The sequence below is a fragment of the Echeneis naucrates genome, chromosome 13 (assembly GCF_900963305.1).
Source record: "Echeneis naucrates chromosome 13, fEcheNa1.1, whole genome shotgun sequence".
NCBI classification, from domain to species: Eukaryota; Metazoa; Chordata; class Actinopteri; order Carangiformes; family Echeneidae; genus Echeneis; species Echeneis naucrates.
The window spans coordinates 2,612,056-2,639,485 of NC_042523.1; the positions used below are offsets into that span (position 1 = coordinate 2,612,056).

The 27,430-nt window shown below is 39.7% G+C and overlaps 1 protein-coding gene and 2 non-coding genes across 5 annotated transcripts; all 3 read right to left on the reverse strand.

Annotated features, from left to right (window-relative positions):
- Positions 1-36: 36 nt before the first annotated feature.
- Positions 37-27,350, reverse strand: LOC115052734 (autophagy-related protein 16-1-like). 3 transcript variants are annotated; one of them, XM_029517031.1, is made up of 21 exons: positions 27,183-27,350; positions 19,216-19,327; positions 18,719-18,812; positions 16,959-17,064; positions 16,601-16,674; positions 16,432-16,501; positions 14,585-14,766; positions 14,454-14,519; positions 14,285-14,371; positions 12,723-12,782; positions 12,567-12,611; positions 8,403-8,505; positions 7,664-7,769; positions 6,536-6,606; positions 6,329-6,400; positions 2,472-2,592; positions 2,239-2,344; positions 1,650-1,799; positions 764-811; positions 570-671; positions 37-449 (listed from the first exon to the last, which is right to left on the reverse strand). In XM_029517031.1, the coding sequence occupies exons 2-21, from the start codon at positions 19,319-19,321 to the stop codon at positions 356-358; spliced, it is 1,863 nt and encodes a 620-aa protein (XP_029372891.1). In that variant the 5' UTR covers positions 19,322-19,327; positions 27,183-27,350; the 3' UTR covers positions 37-355. The 3 variants fall into 3 exon arrangements, with proteins under 3 accessions (XP_029372891.1, XP_029372893.1, XP_029372892.1); XM_029517033.1 differs by lacking the exon at positions 12,567-12,611; XM_029517032.1 differs by lacking the exon at positions 12,567-12,611 and having other exon boundaries at positions 8,403-8,508.
- Positions 5,885-6,158, reverse strand: LOC115053670 (small Cajal body-specific RNA 6). The gene has a single exon (XR_003841488.1).
- On the reverse strand, positions 7,857-8,121 carry LOC115053667 (small Cajal body-specific RNA 6). Its single transcript, XR_003841485.1, has one exon.
- Positions 27,351-27,430: the final 80 nt, after the last annotated feature.

Here is a 27,430-nt window from a genome sequence, read left to right on the forward strand (position 1 = left end):
TCCTTAACAGCTCAGCTGCAGATGTTCTGCTCTCCATCAGCTGTTCCTGAAGACTTTATTGAAATCCTCCTTCACAATCAAATCTGTCTCCCCATAAACTGTTTGAGGGCAGCTTTTTCAGTGAAGAACATCAACACTGTCTGAGCTGAACCAAAGAACCAGTAAACATTTGATTCAGGCTGTTTTTATGTTCAACATGAAGGCAGATCAGTGTCTCATTTTCTGATATACATCTGTCCACAGCTGCACAGCTCAACAACCAGATGTGTCATCATTCAGCTGCTGATAAACTTTTCTCTCACTGGACAGAGTCTCTTGTCTCCATTGGTGTCCAGCTGGGAAACAGTTCAGCCAGTCACATGTCAGACCATAAGATGGCCTTACTGCCTTTCTCCACACTGACCACGTAGGCTCCTGATGGGGACCAGGACACTGAGTTGATGGCTGAGCTGCAGACAGGACAGAAGATGAGGTAAGGGTTAGGGCATCATCCATCAGTGAACTGATGCTTCAAAGTCAAATCAAAAACCTTTTTATTTAAACTCTGACCCACAGTGATTGTTTCTTACTTGTGGTTTCGGTCCAGAGTTCTGTCCACTTTCCCTGTCAGGACGTTCCAGATGTACAGAGCTCCATCAGCTGATCCTCCAGCCACGTAGCAGCCGTCTGGACTGAAAAAACAGGAGTAATTTATCACTGAGTTCATCTTCAAAGCATCATAACATTATGGATAGCGTGTCTGAGGACACAATGTTGAACCAACCTGAAAGTTACTCTGGTCCAGTCAGCACCACACTTGAAACCCTGAGCACTGAACATACAAACAGTTAGTTTACCTGGATCAAATCTGGATCACATGTCATCAGCTTGTTAACCCTTTGCAGCCCACTGAAAGTGTCTCCTCTTGTGTCATCAGCTGGTCTTTGAACCATTATTCCTCCCTGATTCTTCCTGTCTTCTCTCCTTAGACTGAAGAACCAGCTCTTTCAAACATCCCTGAGTTGCCATGTGTGACACTGACTGACTGAAACTGTCGTGAAGTTAGTTCAGATTGTGATCAGTCTGACTCTGGACTCTCTCTTTGCTTCTGTACTTCCGTGCATTAATCACAGGTGGGGCAACAAGGTCTTCTCAATTTCCCCCCACTCTCTAGAACTCACTTCACAAATCCCTCCATAATGTGATTACATTCAACCTGTATGTTGTTAATATTTTTAATTTATTTTGTTCCTGTGGAGCATCCTTAAGCATTGGTAAAAGCTCTCTATAAATAAAACAGTGTTATCATAGATAGATAGGCATAACTAGAGCATGAGACTTCAGAGCTGATTTTTCATTATTCCTGGGGAACAGAATAAGCACAACTCAAATCAGATCTCGAACACACGAGTGGAACTTTCTATGTTCTAAGTATTATACTATAATGATTATGGATGAGTTTTTTTTTTTTTAAACCTAGAAAATATTACATATCCAATTTTTATTTTTCCCCGTTTTCTGTAACATCCAATCCATATTGGATGACGCATACAGTTCCCTGAGGTTGTGCTGATTTTGAATTTGTGGAGACTTGGTGACATTTTAATATGGATCTAGAAAATGATTGAAGGTCTGACCACCTGAAACAAGAGACATCATGATGAACTCACCTGAATGTCTGTCGGACTGAGCTGCTGCGCAGGTCGATGATCTTGATCAAGTCATCTCTGGAGCAGGTGAGCAGCTCAGTTCGATCATGGTTCAGGTCTAGAGATGTGACTCTGCCCAGCAACTCCAGCTCCCGCACGATACTCTCCGCTCTGGCAACCCAACACAAAAAAAAAAAAAAACACAGGAGAGCACAAACGATACAAAGAGGATGAGTGTCAGAGATCAAGAGAAATTTTATTATTACCAACACCTATATTGAAATGTAAAACTAAATTCAATATTCTTAATAATAAATATTAATATTTTATCCGGTTTGAAATTTATCATTTACTACAATTGGTTCAATATGAATATTCGTCTCGGGAGGGGGGGGGGGAACCAAAAAAAACACAAACATTTTTGACATGAGCAAACTCCCATCTTATTAAGACCATGAGTTAAAAGCTCTGGAGCAGTAAGTGAACCTTTAGTGATCTGGTCTGGACTGGACTGAAGAGAACCAGGTAGACAAAAAGCAAGGATGTTCTGATCAATGTAGTCTTGGTCTCAGCTGCTTCATCAAGCTAATTTCTTCATAAAAACACTCACCTAATGTCCCAGAATCGAACTTTCTTATCAAAATGACCACTCATGACGCACTGCTCTGTACAGACAATGTCGTTACAGCTGGACCCAGCAAACACTGTCTTCATACCTGCATAGCAGACAGAGCAGGTGATAGAAATCAACAGCAGCCAGTCTGCAGGGGGCAGGCCACTGACATGTGACAATTTAAAAAACAAACAAAATAGTAAATAAATAAATAAACCCCAATCACATACAGACTTTGCTGCGGAGGTCCCACAGTTTGAGCGTTCGGTCGTAGCTCCCAGAGACGATTCGAGCATTGTCCAATAGGAAACGAGCCGACAGAACCTTTCCACTGTGACCTGTGAGGGTGTGCTGGAGGGGGGACGGACAGGCGCACAGGAGGCACGCACGCACAGGCACACACGCACACGCACACGCACACACACACACTATACATCAAATAATATTTCTATAGCACAAAATCAATCAATTACATCAAGGCACTTTACACGTAGAGCAGGTCTAGACCAAACTCTTCATGGAATTAAAGAGACCCAACAAATCCCTCCAATAGCAAGCACTTGGTGACAGTGGAGGAAAAAAAAAATCCCTTTACAAGGTTTTCCTGGCTCTAATTGAGGTAGAGGTGGTACCATTCTAGAGGTGACAAGTAACAAAGTAAAAATACTTTGTTACTGTACTTAGGTAGATTTTTGCAACATTTGCAACATTTTTACTTTTACGCCCTACATTTATAGACAAAAATATGTACTTTCTACTCCTTACATTGTAAGAATAGGCTCGCTTTTTTTTTTTAAACCGCCACAGATAACAAGACGTAAAAGATGTGACAAACTACAGTGGGAAGAAGAGGTGGGGATAGGTAATCACGGGAAGAAGTCGAGTGAGTGAGGGGACGGTAGAGAGAGAACCGAGAACTTGTACTGTAGCAGAAATTATCAAAGGATGTATTGCGTTTCATTAACGGCAAAAATTCATTTTTGCTTTTACTTTGAAAGTACATTTAAGAGCCTGTACTTACTTTCTTTTACTTGAGTAAAACAGTTGAATCAGTACCTCTGCTTTTACCTTTTTTAGGTATTAGGAGTATTAGGTTTTTTTTTTTGTTTTAAACATGTATCTGTACTTCTACTTAAGTATAGAATATGAGTACTACTGTCATCTCTGTACCATTCTAATCATCATCGACTGGTTCAAGCAAACATTGCAAACAATGTGTTTTGTATTTTAGGGGTTAAAACCGTCCGAAGTAATTTTAATTTACTACCCTTTGGAAGTGGACATGTTTTTGTATGTCCAGATACAAATGAAGTCTGAATAAAGCTTTATTTACAGACCTTATTTATAATAGATTTCAACTGAGACATATGGAGTAGTAAATTTAAAATATGACACGGGACAAAAATTAATGCAGATTGGCTGCAGCACCCACCACGACGGAAGCGGATAAGCGGTAAAAGATAACTGAATGAATATGGAAAATAAGTATGAACTGAGTGTTTTTTCATTAAAAATCATTGACATTATGCAAGTTTTAATACATTTTATTCAATATTTGGCTTTTTTGATTAGGACTGAAGTTGATAAAAAAGATTTAATCCCGAGATTTAAACCTGACTCCAGTCCAGGATGCAGAGCTGCAGCTTAACACTCTCCTCTTCCCCTCAGTCAGAGCAGTTGTCTGCCCAGAATAGAAGCATGTCTACAGAAAGTGTCTATGCCCCGACCTCCTTCATTTAATGAATCTATTAATGAAAAAGTAAACAAAAAAGAACTAAAAACGAGAACTTAACTGAAAATAAAACCAATTTGTATCTATATCTTACAAAAAATTTAATGTGGAGTATTGACTATTAGATCATTATCATCCAAATTCATGTTAGTTAATAATCTGATCACTGATCATATTATGGATTTATTCTGTATCACTGAAACCTGCTGCAGCATGATGAGTATGTTAGTATAAATGAATGTACATCCCCCACTCATGTTAACTTTCATACATTTCGTACCACTACTGAAAACATTTGATTCACAGTAATTCACTGCACAGTAGCTGGGAATAAATTCAGCTATAGCAGATGTTTATCTGAAAATGCTAGTGGCAAATTTAAGGAGAATATTCAGTCATCATTTGCTAAACTGCTATGTCTAAATTTAATTGAGGACTTGACCCCTACACAGATCGATGACCTTGTCAATAGCCCTATGACCTCATTGTGTTCAAATCTTGATTGTGCGGCTTCTCTGTCAAGGAAAGCCTGTAGACAGGCTAACAGAGAATAATAGCGCAGTGGAACCACTGATTTCTCTAACTCTTAGCAGTGACGATTTTATGGGCTTTTTACTAATAAAATCCTAACAACCAGAGCCACAGGTTTTACCAACAATTGGCAGTAGAACATTAAGAAATGCAGCAGCTTCTCAATCAACAGGAGTGCCTGCTTTGTATTTGGAATCTTTCACCTTTAAATCTCTAAGCAACTTTCTACACTCATCATCAAAACCATCAACTTGTCGTTTAGATCTGGTATCTACCAGGGTATTTAAAGACAGTTTTCTACTAATTAACATGTGCATTCTGGATCTGATCATTGGTCTTTTTCTCTTGAGTATGTACCACAGCCTTTCAAGATTGCTGTTATTAAAACTCTCCTCGGGAAAAAACAAAAACAAAAACACATCCCTCAGCTTGATGAATATGTTTTGGCTAATTGTAGACCCAAATCTAACATTTCATTTCCAAAGTTCTTGAAAAAAAAAATAGTTACAAGCAAAGGATATGAACATAGGAATAGGAATAACGTATTTGAGGAGTTTCAGTCAGGTTTCTGAGTACATCATAGCACAGAAACAGCACTGGTAAAAGTTACAAATGACATTCTAATGGTGTGGACAATTGTCCTGAAGTGAAGATAATATGTTGGACTGTATTAAGTAGTTCCTGGGATGGGCATTTGCTCTGGTGTATCACTGAGAATACAGGTACCAGGACCCCAGTATCAATTTCCACACTTTATTGCTCATAGACACAGCAAGCAAAAGGCAACTTAAGATGCACTTGTCATTTGTTGGCTGATTGCTATTTGGACAACATTGTACATGTTAGCTGTCTAGCTTTGTAAACCAAATAATAAAACAGCAATTAAACTGAAAATTACTTGGTTATGGACAGACAATACAAAATTAAGTCCAGACAGGATGGTTTATGCATGTTAAATCCACATAGGATAGGCAATGCTGAACTCATGCAAGAGGGCAGATGATTAACACCATGAGGCTTGCTTCGGTTCATGTTAACAATGGCTCTTCCTTACACACTTTAGTCAGTCATGAAGTTACAGAGTTCTGTACTTGGACCAATCCTTTTCACCCTATATATGGTTCCCTTAGGCAATATTATACAAAAGCAAAGCATAAATCTTCAATATTATGCAGAGGTTAGAAGTGTAAATTAAGCTGAATGAAACTAATGAGCTAATCAGACTTAAGGCATCTCAGTCATAAAGTTCCTGTTTTGGTTCCTCCTTAAATCTGAGTTCATTTAAGTTTAGCGTTTTGCTCTGGATCAAGTGTTTCTCAGTGTGACAGGATGGGTTTGTTACTTCTCTGCCTACAGCATTTATATTCAGTCATTTCCTCTGGTCTCAGCAGCAGAGTGAGATCATCTCTCAGATCACTCCCCCTCTGCCTTATACTTCTATCTATTGGTTCTGTCGGATGTCAGTCATCACACTGAGCCTATAGGATCTCTGTACAGACTCGTTTTGATGTAACTTCCTGTCTGGCAGCAGCTCCTGTGACCACCACTGCACCACTATAGCATGATAGCAGCAAAAAGCAGGGGGCTGCTGGGAGGTAAAATGGCAGCTGAGGGAGGAGCTGAGATTCAGACCTTTTACATCACATCACTGACCAGCGTGCAAAAGCTGAACAGACATCAATAAGACAATTTACAAATCTGAGAGATATTACATCTACAATGTTAATTAAAGCACAGCTAATCTGACTAAGTCAGGCTTAAACTAACAACATCTCCGAATTAAGCATCAAGTCGTTCCGCCACTGCAACCCTATTCACACTCACCCGCAGTCTGTAGTCATCCACAGTCCAGATCCGACTGGCAAAGTCATTCGAGGCAGCGAGCAGGTATGAACCCTGAAGATACCACAAAATATCACAGCAGGAGCAGACAGTAACTAAATCAGGCAATGGCCCAGTGAAAAAAAACAAAACAAAAACACACACGTCCACTGAACACTGAAACCAGTGCAAGAGCAGATCCAAACTTACAGCACTGTCGTAGTCTATGCTGGTGATTCCTGCATTACTGCCAGTCAGAGCTCCTTTCGGCTCACAGTGACCTGAAAGAGAAGATGCATACAGATGGTTTGATTCAGTAAAATGTTTCGATCATAAACAATGAACAATAAGAGCAAAAATAATAGAAATGTCAGCGGTGCAGCGCCTACATGTTTATGCTTCTCTGAATGTATCTCACATAAGACTATTCTGCATTTCTTTCTAAAATGAGTATGTTTTTAAACCAGGAGATCGGTTTATGGGTAAAATGATCATGTGCACACAACAGCGTTTCTAACTTTGTAAAGACATAAGCTAAACAGATCGATAGATCAACTCCGAGTGAAATATGAACATACGAGTCAGCTGGCTGCAGATGACTGGATCCACAGAGCTCAAAGAGACAGTGGTTGACCTGATTATGTTGTCATTTCCATGGATTATTCCTATCTCATATTACCGTAATTTCCGGACTATAGAGCACACCTGAATATAAGCCGCATGCGCTAAATTTAAAGAGAAACAGTTTTGTACATGTATAGGCCGCACTTGTTTATAAGCCACAGGTGTCGGAAATATGGAAGGAAATGGCATCTGGCAGGAATTATGTTAGAAAGATTTCACCTTTTCGCCAGATCGATCGACTTTAACTTGACAGCTGACTAAATCTAAATCTATAGAATTTATTTAATAATAGAGTTTTTAATCTATCTAAAGAATTTAGTGTTGGTGCATTTAATTTAATTCAATTTCATTGCTCCAATGTGGCCTGTTCGGTAATTTCATTGGTCTGATATGACACTTAATGCACTGGTGGCATGAAGCTCGTTACCTGTAAAAATTCATAAATTAGCTGCAGGGTTCAAAGTGTGTGAAAAACGTTGCAATTTATAATCCGGAAATTATGGTAACCTTATGGGAACAGAAAATATGGATATCTGTGTGAAGATATTACTATCCATTGATTGCGATCTGCCATCTTTCTACTTAAGACTCTCCAGTCACAAAAAATTAAAAAAGTCTCGCTGAGAGTCCTGGCTGTCAGCTTCTTGTATACCCAAAATAGGACCAGATAAACCCTGAGTGTTGTGTTTAAGAATGACAACATGGAGACGTCACCTGACACAACCTCCCACAGCTTCACCCTCCGGTCCATCCCTCCTGTAGCGAGGAGGCGAGAGCCGGGACTAAACCTGACCGCATTCACCTCCCCATCATGGGCCTCCTGAACACAAGAAAACACACAGGGTTTAACAATGGAGAAGAGAGAAAAAAATTAAAAATAAAAATAAAAATCACAATATTTTCTCGCGGTCTCAGGTTGAAAACTTGAGATCATTCCCCTCCTCCTTGCTTCTCAGCCTGACACTCCTTGCTCATCGGTTGTCAGGTACCACAAACAGCCCATAAGATCTCTATACAGGCTTTTGATGTGATGTCACTTCCTGTCAGCTGCCCCTCAAACTACCAATGCACACCTAGAGCATGGTAGGGACAGAGAGCAGGGGCTGCTGGGAGCCAGAGGGCTGCAGAAGAGGATTGTGGGTAATCAGACCTTTTACTGTTCATCACTGACCTTTGGCCTAAGCTAAGTTCCTGTTCTACAGCTGGGAAATGCACAGACAAAATAATCTAATCATCAGCAGAACAAACAACAGGCGGCAGTTAATTCAGGTTGTGTGGGGGTGTGGCCATTTACAGGTGCTGCAGGAGCAGGTTGTGACCATTTACTTGAGGCGTGCTGAAATTTAATGACACCACCCAAAAGTCATGTGGCATTTCCCAGCTAGCAATTCTCAACTTGTCCAACTAACAGTCAAACTTTCATACCTGTTGGTGAAGAATCTGAGCTACTTACAAACACATGCAGGGCTGTGGATGGGACTCGAACCTCTGCGCACCCTCCTGAGGGTGCCTCTGTGTTCTCAGGTGAGCTGCTGAAAGAGTTGGTGGTTCGGCGTCTGCTGGGAGAAATACTTCTGTCAGTTTCAAGAAATCATGAGGTCACTTGGCAGCTCTATGACAACATAAGCAACAACAGATGTTACATCTGAATGAATGAAGGAAGGAGGAGTTCTAGTTTGAGGACACTGTTCAGTCAATAAATGTCTGTGACTCATTTTTCTTTGTAGATGATTCCATTCTCTTGCCAATTCTTAATCGCATATTAAATTTATAATTAAAAAGGGGGGAAAAGAAACATTTTAATTACACATTATACAGACATTCAAAGTGAATTTGGTTTTAAAAAGGTTGCAGCTGCTAAGAATGTAAAGGTTTAATGACTTGACTATAACTACTTAATGATAAGCAGGCAATCAGGCCCCTTCTTCCCTCCAGGTCTCTGACTAGTTGGCGTTTCACTACTTTTCCATACCCTGGGCCAAAAGAGTTGAGCACACGTGAAATGCTGAGCGAAAAGACAAGCTGCGAAGGAGCGCGACGGGTGTCCGTCTTTTCAAATATAGGTTTTACTGTATGCTCACTTATGACGGTACAAACATAAAGCTATAGTTTGCGTGAGAACTGTTTGGGCAGCGTGAAATTGGGAGTTAAAGCGCGCGTAAGTCAGACACATTTTAAAACGGAAAGATTCAGTTTGGTTCGATGGGTTATCATACAGGTCCTTGTTCAAAGTAGACAATTATTTTACATCGCCCGTGTTTTAATCAAATCCCAAAAGTCCATATTATGCACAACAGTATGTGGCGTAAGGTTTTCAAATCAATGAAACGGGCTATTGAAGCGGTCATTACCTTGGCTCCTGTGGAGTTTTGGCTGGAAGAAGTCCTGAATATCCGTCTTTGTGCTAGCTGTACTAGCCTCCTCATCTAAAGTTTCTCCATGTCGCCTCACTAACGCAGTGTTGAGGTTTGTGATACTTCCCATCATTGCCATGCAGTTTTGCAGTCTTTGAGCATTAAAATTGATCTAATGCAGTGTTTCTTTATCTTAGAAAATCGAAACTCCTTCAAAAAACTTTGGACTTCAGACTTAACGGCGTGTTAGACATCTTGTTTTTCCAACACAAAGAGCGCAGTGTTGCCAGATCTCGCGAGAGAAACAAGCACCAGTTCTACGGAAACAATCGCGCGAGAGACCGCTACAGACTAGTGATGAGAAATTCGAATCCTTTCACTGACTCACTGGAGTCTGTCACTAATCACTCACCAAAGTGAATCAGTCATTTGAGTCACTGATTCAGTGCACACACAGCTCCACAAAGTCCTGGTCCTAGTCCCTAATGATTTCATTATTGTTAAAACCACTGATTTGAAAACAGGAAAATTATTAACTTCAAGAACATTTTTTATTTAGCATACTAATTTCCTTTGTGAGTTAAACATAATGTCCTGTTTTTATCCAAGTGTCTCTGTGTGAGTGGATGTGTGCGTGTGTGTTTATTTTTTTAGTGTGTACACCACTTTTTGCAACATTTCTTTGTTTAGAAAGTGCCATATAAATAAAGTTTGATTGGTTGATTGGTGGGCAGCACGGTGGCAGAGTGGGTAGTGCTGTTACCCCACAACAAGAAGGTCTCAGGGAGTTCAGTTTCTCGGCCTGGGGCCTTGTTGTGTGGAGTTTGCATGGTCTCCCCATGCCTGTGTGAGTTTCCTCCTGCCGTCCAAAGACAAGCATGTTTAGCTTAAGTGATGACTCTAAATTGCCCGTAGGTCTGAGAGTGAATGACTGAATGAATGGTTGATTGATATTGTGAATAATTTCCTTCTACTGCAGTTCCTCCGGAGTAGCACAGCACACTTTCAACTCAGAGAGGGAAACTGAGTTAAACAGCAAACCAGAGCTGCTGCTTTTCCCCACAGGGCTAATATACTGATCCACTTCAGTCCCTGCAGTCTCAGTTGCATAATCGTCACACTTTGTCTGGTCTCCTATTTTTAGTAAGATGACAGCAGCTATGTTTACATAGACACAAGAAATGGGATTAAAAGCCTGACAGTATAAAAATGTTTCATGTAAACATGCCAATTGGAACATTCTGACCTGATCAATTTGTTCGGATCAAAATTTGCTTCCGATTGAGATGGGTGGGCTATGCCAATCATTGAACCGATTGCTCATGTAAACACTAAGTAGAAATTATCTTAACTGCGTATGTCTGTTATCCCAGCCATGTGTTACAGCTAGGAGAAGACATGGCGGGAGTTAAACAGCACTGGTCTGTATTGGACACAAATACATTACTTGAAATATTAAAAGAACTGAAAATTATTGAAACAGAAGTAAAAGTACTATCTGAAGAACACAGTGCAGAGCCTTAAATAAATAAATAAAAAAAAAACCCCAAAACAAGCTATGTTTGTTTACTTTGAAAGTAGCTGCTCCCCAAATGTTAGACAATTCTGTGCATATCAAAATCATTTATTAAAATATGAGATGCATCTAAAGACTTGTCATGATTGGATTTATTTATTTATTTTTTAGGGTTTACTTGTAAACATTAAAGTTCTAATTTAATGTAATCAGATTGATTTTTTGCATGTTAACGTAGCTAGTGGCAGGGATGAGTCAGTGAACGAGTTAACAAAGGAAGGAGGAATTATGATATACGAGTCAGATGACTCTCGAGCAGCCATCCACATCCGCCACTGGCATCTCACATCCCGTACCCCAACAATGCCTCTGCACGCAGACACCGACAAAGTGCCCAAAGGTGCAAGGGCTGCAGGAGCAGGGGGCCATGGCCCCATACCTGGACCCCCAACGCATACAAACCAAGGAGACTGCAGGAGGAGGAAACCTCCTAAGCGCGACCCCTAACAGAAGGGAGAGAGTAAGCAGCAAGCCATCACACACCGGCTAGCGTCGGCTAGGCCACCAGGGAGCTGTCATGGACCCATCACTACACAGTGCCACGAGAAAAAGCTCATCCACGAGGACACAGAAGAGCCCAGGTACCCAGCTGAACTGTTTGCCGTAGGGCCCCCGGGCTGTCGGCCTCATGCGCCACCCAACCGCAGAAGAGCAGGCCACTTCAAGCCATGCCATGACTAAGTGTTGCTTCTCCTGTGCTTGTTCAAGCCCCACCTATGACCCTGGATGCGGTGTGATGCATTAAGATTGCCATTACATTACTTATCACAGCCACAGTTAGGTACACCATACACAGCCTACACACGATTTTAATGCACCACACCTTGGGAGACAGACCAGGGTTCAGGGGGCACTCTGTCATGGCAGACTGCACGACAGAAGTGTGCTGCAGTCCTCTGACCTCCCCCCACACTCCTCCTTTCCTCCTTTGTTTTTAGATTAGCATTACATTTTTAAGAAAAACTGATTATACATTTTTAAGTGAATGGAATCACCCCCCCCCCCCAACAAACAAACAAAAACAAAAAAAAATCTCCCCTTTGCAGTGCCTCTTTGTTTAATAACCCCAACTATAAAAACGTGCCCTGTGTAATTGTCAGTATGGGCATTGTAACAATGGAGACAGCAATTAGTCTGATTACCTACAACAAACAACAAATCTCTCGCTTCAATAGAAATAAAATTAAACTGCAATTCAAACCACAATTGCAATATGTTGGAAAAATTTTAGTTAGATATTTTCCCCAAATCACCTAGCCCTGCTGTGAACCATAATAACTAAAGAAAACTTCAGAAAGTTACACGTGCTTTGGTTGTCCTAGAGCTGATTTGATGTTTCTGTCTTGATCTACCTGATCATTGTATTGAGCATGAATCATGAAAAATTAACTTCACTATAATATCACTATAATAAACTTAGACTAACTACTCCCCAGTCTCAGATAACAATAACAACAAGAACAACAATAATAATAATAATAATAATAATAATAATACAGGAATCATCCCAGAAATTTTGAATGTAAAAGCAGCTGACAAGATAGGCCTTTGAATGAGACACTAACTGGCTATGACACCACCAATAGGAGTGAATAGGATTTCAGACACAACCCATTTAAAAACGCAAACACACAGACTGGCACTCGGCTGCTCTCTCGCATGCACACACGCACGCACAGTCTTTCACCTGGAGTGTGGTGAGACGAGTCCAGGCTGAACACATTCAGACACTCTGCAGACAGACAGGAAGATAGACAGATTTTCAATCACAAAATGGACAGTGAAGACCCCCCAGAGACCAAGGAAGAGGCAGACCAGATACTTTAGTAGTACAAGTACATACCCAAAGATGTTGGAGATGGAGTCGAGTAAACCACCAGGAGGCGGCTGGGATATTTTCTTACTGCACAAACAGAAATATAAATTTAGTCAAGATCCATCTATCCATTTTTGATATTACTAATGGGTCCGGGGATAAAGGATTGCAGGGTTGGAGGCAACCCCTGTAGACATTTGGTGAAGACAAGGATCCACATCCAGTCTCTCTCTCTCTCTCTCTCTCTCTATATATATATATATATATATATATTTTTTTTTATTTTTTTTGTGCAAAATGTGTGTTTTCGCACTGTGCAAAGAAGCTGCAGATGCAACAAAGGACACAACCTGACAAGAAAAGTCTCTAGGTGAACAGAGAGAAAATGGGCAGAAAGACTGCGTAACAAAGACAACAAAGGCATTAGGTTGGATGTAAACTTTGCTGATGATGCAAAATACACTGGTTCAGATATAAGAAATAAAAACTGCCATTTTAACCCCTAGGGGATTTTGTTTAAATCCCAGATGGTAAAATCTAAAAACATAAGCAAAAGTTGTTTTGAATATTTTCTTTGTCAGTTTTAGTTTGTTTTTTAAGAAGAAAAATAAACAATGATTAAAATTGCAAATCAATTTTGGTGTGAAAAAATTTATAAATCAGGGATTTTAGTTTAGATTTCTGGTTTCTGACAATGTCACAATTGGGGGTGGTTGTATCACCCAGCCCTGATTTTGACATTATTGTATTGTGAGTTTTTGGTATCATTACACCAGGTCACAACCAATAATTGGTTAAGCACTGCTGCCAAATCGTACTCATTTATAATTAAAGGCTTTATCTAGCAAATAGCAAACACTAAAAATAATCATCATCAGCACTGCAATAATTTTACTGACCAAAAATAATAGAGTTCTACAGGGTGTCCATTAAGTCTCTTTCTAATAAAAAAAAAAACAAAACAAAACAAGATACCTTAATATCTTAATCTGAGTATACACATCTTGTTGTATATACTCAGTGGTTGTCAAAGTTTTTAAGTCACATTGCATTTGTGTATTTCAAGTACCCTGTTGATGAAATAGGCAGTGGTAAAACACTAACCCTAACACTTGGAAGGGATACTCTGATTTCCTGGCCACCTCATTCGCCAGATATTACTCCCCTGGACTTCTTTCTATAGGGTCATGTTAAAGATACTGTGTATGTTGAGTAACAAAGATATGGGACATCACTGACCTAAAGCAAAAGATCACTGATGCCATTGCGACCATTGATGAGGCTATGCTACAGCGAACATGGCAAGAAATCGAGTACCGTCTTGATGTGCTTCGTGCAACTAATGGTGCCCCTGTAAAGATGTATTAAATGAGGGTCAACATCTACTCCTCATTTTGTAATAATTTCCACATATTTGTCTGTTCATTTGCAATACATTTTTTAAGTTGTAAAGCTACTTCATGGACACCATGTATTTCTACGTGGTTAGAACCCTAAAAGACAAAAACATTTCTAGAGGTCCAAATGACCTCCCACTGTGTTTGCGTCCTGTCGCCAGTTTGGCCAGTTTCTGAAATCTGACTCCTCACCTGGGGGTTCTACTGAGTGTTTTGCTTGGTGAGGTCTCTCCTCCGCCTTTTCCTCCATCCTCAGCCAGAACCTCAATGTCGTCTTCCCTGAGGATAAGCATAACAAATCAGTACCAACTCACCTGGCACAAAATAAGTGAAACAGAAGGAAGAGGATGAATCTACTGACGGATCAATGGGCAGAGGTTCTTTGGCAGCATCAGCCAGCTCTTTCTGCAGTTTGGCCTGTCTGCGTCTGAAACGTCAGATAAGAGTCAGGTGCTTATCAGCCAGAAGATTAGAGACCTCTTCAAAGTCTACCTGCTGTCCTTCTCATTCTCAGCATTAAGCCTATTGGCCTCCAGAGCTTTCTCTGCCATCCATCGAGACACCAGCTCCTGGTTGTCCTCTGTAGTCTTCCTTAGCTTCTCTTCCAGAGCAGAGAAGGTGATCTGCAGGGCATCATACTCATCCTTCAGGGTCTGGTTGGCTCTCTCCAGGTCCTGCAGGGACACACACAAAAAAAAAAAGAAATTATTTTGGGTTCCTGAAGACTTTCATGGACCACTATACATTTCACCAAGAAAATATACTGTCAACATCTGATGGCCTCTGGTTTGGCCTGACTCTCTGAGCTGGTCTGGACTAAACTGTCTCTTGTTCTCTGACACAAGGTCTCACGTAGAAAACTTGAGATCAGTCTCTTCCTCCTCATGCTGACCAGTTCTAGTTGATATCAGTTATCACACCAAGCCTATAGGATCATCGATGAACAGTCTGCACTGCACCACTTGGGCATGTTGGGACCAGAATGCAGGGGCTCTTGGAAGGATTATGAGTAATCAGACCTTTTACTGTTCGTCAACCTATATCACTGACCATCAAATCTCTAATACGGACCATCATTGAAGACTAGAAAAGAATCTGATCCAAATCCCTGACCGATCCAGATGAGGATCATATATTAACACAAAGTCAGACACTGTAATTTTTTCTGGACCTCAGTCAAATCTGACCAGTGATGACATGTACAGCCACAATGTCATCATTCCACTGCTGTTTGTCATGGTGGTATCCAGAAAAAAATGTGGGATACAGGACTTTCTGGTGGGAGATCTGGGACCTCTACCATGAAGCAGGATATGGAGCCTTCAAAGTAAATTCAGGTTAACAGGTTTTCTGTCCTACAAAGCCGCATACTGGGATACATCACAACTGTGAAGAGGCCTAAACAAGAACACTGCAGTTCATCCACATAGTGACAAATAATGGAGGGGTTTGTTGTTTCGAAGGACACTTGACATCTCAGGCAGAGAGCTTTATGATACATCAGGAAATTAGATATCAGAATCAGAAATGCTTTAAATCCTTGGGAAATTTGGTTATTCACGCTTGGTATAACAGTAAAGAGCAAGATCAAAATATCACAAGAATATGTACATACATACATACAGATAGAAAAATGTAAATAGGTCAATAGGTCAAAAATAAATAGGTCAATAACATTACATACACAGTGAGAGATAATGAAGTTGAATAGGTGGAAATATTAAATAATTCAGTATATACTGCTAAGTGTCAGTTGAAAGAACATGCAGCTGTGATGGATCATGTTGCACAATCATTCAAATCAGATTTTTTTGTATAGCACCAAATCATAACAAGGTACATATAGAGCATCATTCATTTAAATTTTTTTTGTCAGCAGTCTTTGTACTGCACTCTGTAAAGGTGTGTACATCAGTGTTTCTTTCAGCTTTTACCATGTTCTTAAAAACTATCAAACTTGTTAATATGTTCCTGCTGCTGTAATCATTACTATAAGTGATTATTTCTATCACCTGTATTTTTTTTTACTTGCTAATACTCAATAAGGTAAATTTAGTGGCACAAGGCTTTATTCCTCTACATCTTAATGCTTTAGCTTGTATTGTGATAGTATTCTCTCTCCTCCTGCTCTCATGCCCCTTACCCATCCACTCGACCTTTCCCTCATTTCCTCTGTCCCCATGATGGACGCTATATACATTTGATTTGATTTGGGTGAATTTAATGACCCTGGACCTGCCTCATCCACTTCCAGTGTCATTAAAGTAAAATTTCTGTAGTCTTTCTTTTCCCAGAATTCTTTGTGCAACCTCAGATGTGTCCCATTTTTACAGTCCTACCTGCAGGTAGCTCCTCAGCTCACGACAATCTTCCTCCAGTTTGGAGATCTGCTGCTGATAATCGAGCATTCTGAAAAACATAGTCAAGTTTATGTTCCTCAGAGAGGTCACCCTCTGCTGGCAATCCAGCCTCATTTCAGGATGAGACGCACACAAAAAAGGAACTGACTTGGCCTCATTGCGCTGGATTTCTTTGTCCTTCTGTTGAATCTGGTTGTTGAGTTCAATCACGCTCTGAGCCAGCTGCAGGACAGAAACAAAAACAGTCAAGCATACAAATTTTTCCAGGACCAAAAGTCAGCACTTCAATGACCTGAAACTTCACAACCTTTCTCCAAATAAGACGTGGAGATCCTGAACTTTTCTTATTGGGGAACAACCTAAATGTCAAACTAACTCACAAATTGAATGAAAATTTCCTCTGGCTTAATGTATCACAGCAGTGACATAGGAATTTGATTTGATAAGGACAGGCCTCATTGATGACATGTTGTATAAGTATTGTTAAGGTTATTAAGGTGACTCACCTCTCCTCTCTTCTTATGCAGTTCTGTCAGCTCCTCTTGGTGTTTGATTCTCATCTGAGCCATTTCCTGCTGCATAGCATCACTACGACTTGAGTCCGCACTCGAACTGAAAGACAGGACGGTTGAGGGCAGGAAGGATAGGAAGTGCAAAACAGAATTATTGCATATATGATATAATGCAACTACAACCATATATGCATGTTTTTTTCTACATCACAATATAGAATATGTGAATCTTCTCTTGTGATGAATCCATAATTTATGTAAGACTCTTGGAATTTTCTTTTAAACATTTTTTTTTTTTGGCAGTCTCATCATTGGGTCTTTCCCTCTTTAAAAATAAGTTTGTGTGCTTAATTTAATGGCACATGGGGGGGGGGGGCAAACCAAAACTAAACAAAAAAGCTGCAAATGATACAAGTGTGAGAAAGAGGCACAGACAGAGATGGTTGTTCTCAAAGAAAACACAGATAGACTGCGATAGTCTGAGAACCTGTGCTCAACGCCACACATTAGGGCAGAGGATCTGACCTTTTTATTTAACCTCAGATAATACATGGCTCATCATTTTCATTAATAATCTGTTCAGTCATTATGTGTTTACATTAAATCAGAAATCACATTTATTTATATAGCGCCAAATCATAACAAAATTACATAAAGGCACTTTAACAACTCCAAAAAGAGTTTGGTCTTGACCAGCTCTGTGTAGAGACCCAACAAATCCTTCAATCAAGCACTTCGTAACAGTGGCTAAGAAAAACTTCCTTTAAGAGGCAGAAACCTAGGGCAGAACCTGGCTCAGGTTCATATACCTATATATATTTACCTGCGCAGAATTCAGGAAACAACATTTGATGATCAGCTTACCGACAGATTTTTCACAACATGAAGTATACAATTAATACATAAAGAAACAACAATGTTGATATGACCAAAATAAATGGGAAGAAAAAAAAACTCTCACTCTCAGTCATTTGATAGTCATTAATGCTTACATAGTCAGACTTGACCTGAGGAGGGGTCTTTTGACCCGAAATGTTACTACTCACTTCTTTGGGGATAATGAAATGTATTTTCTGGAGCTGTGGCTGGTGTGCAGTCTTTGCTTCATTTTCTCATATCTGTCAACTGTACATATTGCTGCCTATTGTGAAGATAGCTGCTCAACCAATCTAGAACCATTCCTCATACCATATGAACGTAATTTATCAATTAATGATGATCTTCAGTATCAAAATCAAATTATTAATCCCCCCCCCCAAAAAAAAAAGATCTAATTTATGAGGGAAAAAGTTTTTTCAAGCAGTTTTGAAACTGTGAAAGCAAATACACCATCTATTAAGTGAAGCTTGTTTATCTCCTGTTTGGAACAGTGAATAACTTTTGTGACTGTGAATTTTTATTATAATAATCTTTCTTAGCCCATCTCATTATTAATACTAATTTATTCTTATTTACTTTGTATTTAGTCTCAGCCGCATTCGTTCTACATTTGATAAAATTTCTATAAAGTTTGTTTTTATTTTTACATGCTTTCTCTGAACCCTTTGATAGCCATGGTTTTTTCATCCATTTTTTGTTTATGTAGGGACAAAAGAGATGTCCTGATAAAAAAATGACTCCAAGATTCCAAGCAGTGGAACTGGGGGCCAAGCTAGCAATCAAGATTGTGAATCCCCATTAGGTTAAAAATGTCACACTTGCGAGTAGCAATGAATGGACACAAGTTAAGAGTTCAACAACTGCCTATATCTCACCTGGCCTCATATCCTCTCTGGACATCATATTTGTCAGTCTGGTATCTCTCCGACAGGACAGCCTGCAGGTCTGACTTCTCGAGCAGGCGGTTATCTGAAACAAACAAAGCTCAGTCATTTATCACTCTCGCTGGAGCTGGACCACAGCTTTGTCAACAACAGGCTGAAGATCAGGGCAAACACGACTCATCAATTTGAGACATTTTTCAATCACTCCCGGACAGAACCCACAACAGGAACTCTCTTAATTCACCTGCCTGACAGCGGTTAATGACTTTGCTCCTAATGAGGACATTAAGATGATGTTAGATGATACAGAATTAATGTCTCCACAGCACCTTTGTCCACTGCCACCTTTGTAGTCTCCAGCTAACATGGAGCTATTTCTGTAGTCAATGGTTCTAAATGCAAACTGAACTGAGTGAAGCTAGAAAGATATTGAAATGTTTGCTAATTTATATGCGACTGTCAATCTGAGTAAGGTATGATAGACCCACATTGATGGATGACCTCCTCAAATGCTTGTCTCTGCACTCGGTCTCTGAGCTTCAACTGCTCTGAGATATGTTTCTTCCACGTACACTCCACCCGCCACTCCGCCATCACCACCTAAAACACAAAACACACATTAGGAAACTGACAGGAGAATTTGTTTCAGAGCCTTGGACTTGGAACAGACTGCAGTTTTTGGTAAAGCAGAATAACTAAATAATAGCAGTATCAAATCAAATCAGATTTATTTGTATAGCGCCAAATCATAACAAAGTTACATCAAGGCAAGTTACATAGCTGGAAGCCAAAGTGATGCCATCCAGACTGATGAGATGATTAGATAGTATTTTTCTGAGGTGCTTAGGGCCAAGTACAATAACTTCTGTTTTGTCAGAGTTGAGAAGTAAAAAATTTTCAGGCATCCAGAATTTTATTTCTTCAAGGCATGTCTGCAGTCTGACTATCTGAGTGACTTCATTTGGCTTCATTGATAGGTACAACTGAGTGTCGTCTGCATAGCAGTGGAAGTTGATGCTGTATTTCCTGATAATGTTGCCTAGAGGAAGCAGATAAAGCGTAAAGAGGATTGGTCCAAGTACTGAACCCTGCGGGACTCCATGACTGACTACAGTACATGAGGAGCTGTTGTTAACATGAACAAACTGATGTCTATCTGATAAGTAGGATTTGAACCACCTTAGTGCAGTTCCTTTAATTCCAATTTCATGTTCCAGTCTCTGTAGTAAAATATTATGATCTATGGTGTTGAATGCAGCACTAAGATCTAGAAGGAGAAGTATGGAGGCTGATCCATTATCTGAAGCCATTAGAATGTCATTGGAGACTTTAACCAGTGCTGTTTCTGTGCTATGATGGGCTCTAAATCCTGACTGAAACTGTTCAAACTGTTCAAACTGTTCACATCCAGATGGTCTTGTAGCTGTTTTGCTACAGCTTTCTCTGATTTTAGAAATAAATGGAAGGTTTGATATGGGTCTATAGTTTGCCAAAACATCTGGATCAAGATTAGGCTTTTTAAGCTGGGGTTTGATGACCGCCTGAGGTACATAACCAAGACATAAAGTCAGATTAATCAAATCTAGAATGAATGGCTCAATTTAATAAAAGATCTCTTTAAAGAGGCTGGGGTTGTTCTTGTTTTATTCTATAAGTGCTGAGTAATATTTTCTTCTAGCGCTGCTGAGAGCTTTTTTTAATGTGTTTTTAGGCTATCTTTCCAGGCTCTGTGAGAGACTTCTGACTTACTGGAACGCCAATTTCTTTATAATTTCGTTGATGTCTGCTTTAAAGGCCATATGTTAGAACAAGATCAAGAATATGATTGTAGAAGTTAGTGGGTTCATTAATGTGTATTGCAATCTCCCAGTATAATGATTTTATCTGTACTGAGTACTAACTCTGATATAAACTCAGAAAACTCTGATAGGAATTCTGAGTACGGACCAGGTGGACGGTACACTGTAACTAACAGAACTGGTTTTTCACCTTTCCAGTCTGAGTGGGAAAGACTAAGAGTGAGGCTTTCAAAAGACTGGCAGCCAGATTTTGGTCTGGGGTTGATTAATAGGCTTGTCTGAAATATTGCAGCCACCCCCCCTCCTCGACCTGTGGTACATGGGATATGAAAATTAATATGAGTTGGGGGTGTAGCTTCATTAATGCTAACATACTCATCCTGCTGCAGCCACATTTCAGTTATACAAAATAAATCAATATGATGATCAGCAATGAGATCGTTAACTAGTAGACATTTTGATGATAATGATCGAATGTTCAACAGTCCACATTTGATCGCAGTGTTATTTGAGGCTGACTTTGTGGCTGTTTTAATTTCAGTTAAGTAATTGTTTTTAGCTCCTCTTCTGTTTAATTTGGGTTTATTAACTTTTCTAAATTAAGGTAGTCGGGGGACAGACAAATGACAGACAGACACAGACCTAAACATAGACAGAGACTCTATTCTATTCTCGGCAGGTGACCACTCTGACTGAGGCGCAGAGGAGCGTGTTAAACTGCGGCTCTGTCTCCTGGTCTCAACTCGGGATTGTCAGGGTTTTGGATTTCTAATAAAAATCGGCCATATTCCTAGAAATGAGAGCAGCCCCGTCCACGGTGGGATGGAAACCATCTCTCCTAACTAAATAATTGTAGATACTAACTTCCTGTCATCTTCTGAGATGAGAAACAATTTTTTTTTTTTCTTAAACTTAGGTCGCTGTCCAGTTTCCAATTGGAATAGCTAAGTTAAACTGGTCAGCTTAACAAACTGATGAAGTCAAGACACACTTTAAATTTTCTTTGGATGTGGCCTGAACGTGTGCTTTTGCTGTCTGGTACTACACTACTCCTTTTTATTATTGTCTTTATATTTATGTACGGAGAGTTTCATTGAACTTTTAGGTCTATTCTGAATCACTGAACCTTTCTTCCGTTTCAGTCTTGAATGCAGTATGTCTTTCATCCAATGGAACTACCTCTCCACACTGTGACTTTGCTGTTACAGTTTTACGCAGACCGACCCGTTTAAATAGGTACTGGTAGAAAAGAAAAGCTACATCCTAAGATTGTGTTTTAACAGACATGACCCATCTGCCTCTTCAGTGTTCAGACCAGTTGTTAAGCCATCATTTGTGCTCCATTGGTTTGCCAACACCAGTTTGTAATTTGTTCCAATTCTTATTTGTTTGAAACAAGAGGGGGTTGTAAATCAATCAATACCTATCCATCTATGTGTATGTGTACACTCACACACAGACATGAATGTCATTAATTTCATTATTTTAATTATGTATTTGAATCATTCTTTTCCAGGGCATGATTATACAATGTACATTTTCAATGATTTTTAAAAACAAGAATTTGGTGCACAAGTAAATCTTTAAATAAGTGCTGGTAAAGTCTGTATAATGTCTTAACTTGACAAGGCCAAGCTATATTAACGTCTCTTCTTTAGTAATCATGATTGACTACAGCTGGTAGTTTCCCCTTGCCAGTATAAAAAGAATGTGACAGCACTCACTGGATTGACCTATACTCAGAATAACGGTAAAGTCCAAGGAACTCTAATGAGAACAGTAGATTTACACTTGGGATGCACTGAAAATGGCCCAAAAGGGCATTTTCGGTTTTTGGCTGAAAGACCTAAATCACCAAAACAACACGGCTGAAACAGAATTGTGATGACGCAAGCAAGTCAATATCACTGAGAAAGACCTAAGGATAGCGATTTGCAAAACATGCAATGCTGAAATTTCAAGAGAGGGTGTATCTGCAAAAGTTTCTCCACGTTGGGTTCAAATTCATCACCTGAAATCCAAACATCCTGATTGCCATTCTGAATATGAGAATGCATTTTGTTTTGAATTTTAATTTATATTGTGCATTGTTGTAACGTCAATGCTAAATAAATATTTTCATACTTTTGTAATTGATTTATTCTTTAAATTGCAATGCCTTGATTTTAGTGAGGTTAGTACACAGTCATAGCCTTAAATGCAATGGTTCTAATAATTCACATAATCATTTCTTTTGGTGTTTTGGTTTTCGGCCCTAGTTTCCGGTTTCAACCAAGAATTTTCATTTTGGTGTATCCCTAATTTACACAAGTTGAAAGTCTTTTGCAGCCATTTCTAAACAACTGCAGATTCCAAAATAACCAGTTCAAACAATTGTACGCAAGAAGAAGTTATTTGGATGTATCACCACTTTGCCAAGGTCTGGAAGAACCTGTCAAAGTGACACTTTCACTTTCCAACTGTATTCAAAGTTTAGAGGGACTTTGACTCTAGTCTGAAAACCAGAAGGCTCCAATTCATATCTTTTTCTGGTATGTAAAATTAAACACCTGGCCAAATTAACTCATTACAGACCAATGACCTTCAGTGGTGCCCTTCAGATTAACGAGGTCTACATGTGCAGTGTGCTGGGCAAGTCCCTCAAAATGCCATCTAACAGAAGGTGTAAAGATGGCTGCATTTTCTGAGGAAGCTCATATCCTTTGATGGATGCAGTGAAATTCCACACGTTTTATCAGGCAGAGTTGGCACATGCCCTGTTTTAATGATGGTGATTGCTGTCAAAGAAAAAAAAAAAAAGGAGAACGCACAAGTTGCTTAAAGAGGTTGGCTCTATGTTTGATATCAGTCTCACTCAAGGCTGTTGTGGAGAATTAATGCACTGTAGGATGCGGAACTTTGACAGGATAGAGAAATAACTTCAGCTACAAGACAGAATCCATAAATCTTTTGTCCATACTTCCATCTGGCTGAATGACACCTTTGCTAGGTCAGAGAGTATGACAGACCGCATCCAAGCACCATGCCTTAGTAACCCTAGTCAACAAATAACCAGTCAAACAAAACACAAGAAAGAGAAAAGAGAGGACCTACCTGCAAAGTAAAACATGTCCTAGACAATCAGATTAAAAACCAAACAAACCAAACAATCATGCCGCAGCTCAATTATTATTGTCATTTTAATAAAAACTGCTGAGGAATGCTGGTGGCCAAATATGTGTTGGGTAATTGCAGCATCCCTGGTTCGTATCTGGCCTGGGACCTATGCTCCATTCTGTTCTGCCCTCTAACTGTCCTGTCAGCCTCTCTACCAACTACTAACTAAAACTAAAAGTGGCTGTGCAGCTTTGCTTGGTGGACAGATCCAGGACAGACATTATGACAATAGTTGGCTAACTTGTTTTCCATTGATTTTTGATTATATAAAATCAAACTTTATTTATATAGCACTTTTTATACAGATCAGCAACACAAAGTGCTTCACAGATTAAAGGGAAGAAGAAAAGAGAGGGAAAAAAAAAAAAGAAAAAGTTAAAAGCATACAACAGTTACACACTAGTAAAAATGACAGGGCACTGAGGAACCAGGTGATGAAACGCTCTCTTAGGGAGCCCTCCACACCAAAAGGCGCCACAGCCCACAACTACCGATGGTACCACCCATGCCATGGCAATGAGGCTGTAGTGCAAGGCCCCCCGGTGAGTAGGCCAGAAGGACAATACCCCTGCAAGTGGACCAGACAACTCCTGGTGTGCAGGGCTCCGATGAGGAAAACACTGAACATGACAGAACTCAAGATGAAAATTAAGAGTTCATGAGTTACGAATTTTTATAAAATATAGAATTGCATAAAAACCAAAATATAGAAAAAAAATGTACAAGATAGGTCTTAATCCTGCTTAGAAAAACGTACGATTTCTCTACCACCCGGAGGCACTCCAGTAGGCTGTTCCAGACACAAAGGACATAAAACTGAAATGACGCTGGGTGACAGGAGGAGTAGGTCAGACTCCTCTTTTGCAGAGTAAAACTGCTTCAGCACAGCAAGGCACCAGGAGCATTCATACTGTCTGCCACAGCTGATGAACAGGTTTGTTTTTTTTTTAAGAAAAGAAAAGACGCTTCACTATAGGTTTTTTGTTTTTACCGTTGGAACAACTAAAATGCGAGTACCGGATGACCTCAGGGACAGTGGCCCTTGGGGGAACCCCATTTTACACTGTGCAACACGACTTTCCAACCATATGCGCAAATCACTATCCAAGTGCCGCCAGTAACAGGGTTCCTGAGAAAAGACACGCTCACACTGTCTGCAAACTAAGGAAAGCTAATGCTGTCTTTCCCAACGCAAGGAGTTGCCCTTTCAGCAAGCAGCAGAGGTTTTGCATTCACATTGAGTGTTTGGGCAAGTTTAAGGATGGTTCTTCAAAAACCCAAACTGTCTGAGACATGGCTGTTTTTGTTTGGACATTTTCAATATAATTTGAGGATAATAAATAGAATAAAAAAAAAAAAATAAAATCACAGGTCAAAGGTCACAATAAGATGCAAGAGTTGAAATAAAGAACATGTTTATTTAACTGCTCATTACAGAAACATAAGAGCAACAAATCTTTGGTTTTGCCTCTATGTATTTGAAAGAAAAAAAAAAGATATTTTTAAATGACATCTATCTTACTGCTCTGAAGTCATTAACATTTCACACAAACTGAAACACACAATTTGCCTCAACTCCGTGGAAATTATTTTGGAAAATCAAAGTAAATAAAATGATAAACAAAAAGATGGATAAATACACATACTGTACCATTTATCAGGCGTATTTATCAATGCAGTGAACCCAGGCTTGGTCAATGTGCTGAGAGGCACCATATCTTTAGCAATGAACTCAGTTATTGCCTGAGTGACATCCCCGTACCATCAACCAGGACTATGTACAGAGCGACTTTTTCAAACATGTTGGGCCTGTCTTGGGTTTAGCGTGTGTGGCATACTGGGTTAGGGTTAGAGATTTGAGATTGAGTTTGAGATTTTGGCAGAAGTTTCTGTCTCTTGCCTTCAGGACCAACAATTAAATCCTCAGTTTTGTCCTGGTTGAGCTGCAGGAAATTGTTTACCATCTATAGCTGTATATCTGAATTACAATTTAAAAAAAAAAAAACAAAACAAAAACCAATTGGACCTGTGTCGTCAGCATAGCAATAAAAATGTATGCCGTGCCTCCTGACGGCATCCCTAAGTGGAAGCATATTTATATTAAAAAGGCTTGGTCCTGAATTGGAACTTTGGGGTTGAGGCACATGTATCCATACTTATAAAGAATCTACGATCAGAGGAAGGAATAAAACCAGTTAAGAATAGCACCAGAGAGGTCTACCAGGTTTCTAAGCCTGTCTAACAGAATGTTATAAAAAGCAGCACTTACTTTCAGTAGAAGCAGGACTGAAAGTGTCTGAGTCCGTGTTACATCTGATTATCATTACAAAAACTTGAATGGGCTGTCTCAGTGCTGTGAAATGTCCTAAAACCTGATTGATGTGTCTCCAATATATTGTTTATTTAACAAAAAAAATAAACAATTTAGTTGAATAATAAACATGTTATCTAGGATTTCAATAAGAAATGGTATGTTGGATACAGCCCGGTTACTAAGAATGTCAGGTTCTGAATTGCTCTCCTTCTGAAGGGGCCTCACCACCGCTGCTCTGCGGGAACAGGGAAGACACATCTGAAGACAGCAATTGACAATATTGAACTAAACAAAAAAATAAAGAAATAATCCCTCAAACTCAAGCAAAAGAAAACACAAAATTGTTTTAAAAGTGATGTGGGGGGTTAATCTAAGAGGCAGGTGCTTTGGTTTACTTGGGAAAAAGTATTTGCATCAACCAGGACAGAACTCACCCTCATTTCCTCTTTCTTCAGGTAAAATCAATGAATCAGATATGTTAAGAGCAACATTTTGTAGGATTGAAAGACTAGATCTAGTTGAGTCAATTTCACTTCTGAAGTGGTCTGCAAAGTCCTCACACAGAGTGTCTATAGGCACCGGAGAACTTAAACTTGCTGTTTATTACTGACTGCATTTCTGTAAATTTTGAGTTTTTCATGCAGTATTTCATAATGAACAATAGATTGGGTTTTCCTCTCTGCACCCTTGCAATTTCTTTTCAGTTTTTTGATTTCATAACTTCTCCGCGGGGGTGCATGTTTAGTTTTTTTTATCTTTTTGACTAGAAGTGGATCCACTTAATTTAATTATATTTATTACATTTAGACTTCGACACTGAGTCAACGGGTAATTAAGTTCTTCAGGTGAGTAACCCAGGGCAGGTAAAGCACGAAACCAGTCAAACATCATTACTTTCATATATATCCGTATCTGTTAGCTTTAGCAGTTAAAGGGCCGGCGACACAAGCAGACCACCACTAGCTGATGATAATGGAATGAGGAACACTGTGACATCCATCTCGGCTCTGTCTAAATTATGTCGGGAACATATGAATTGTCATGTTGCTCGCCCTGTATCTCCATCTCGTATCTCTGTTAAGGTATTGCCGGACAGTATCCCAGGACACAAACACCCGTGACTCGACATGTTAGTATGCTAACTGAATGGCTAGCCGTGGTGCTTAAATTAGATAACGGAACTTACAACACCAAGCAGGGTTCCAGGCTGCGGCTCGTTTTCGCTGACCCCTTTCCGTAAACGTCGGTGCTGTCGCTTCAGTGCTGTCAATGTCCAACGGATTAGTTTGTGCAATTAACCGCCATCGGCTTCTTCCGCTAACTTGCGCCAACTAAGCGCCATCTTGGCTTTCGCAGCTCACTTCCGGTAGTCTTACTCGAAAATATGGTCGGGTGGAAAAAGGAGTGAGTCATTTAAAGGAAACCAGATATTTT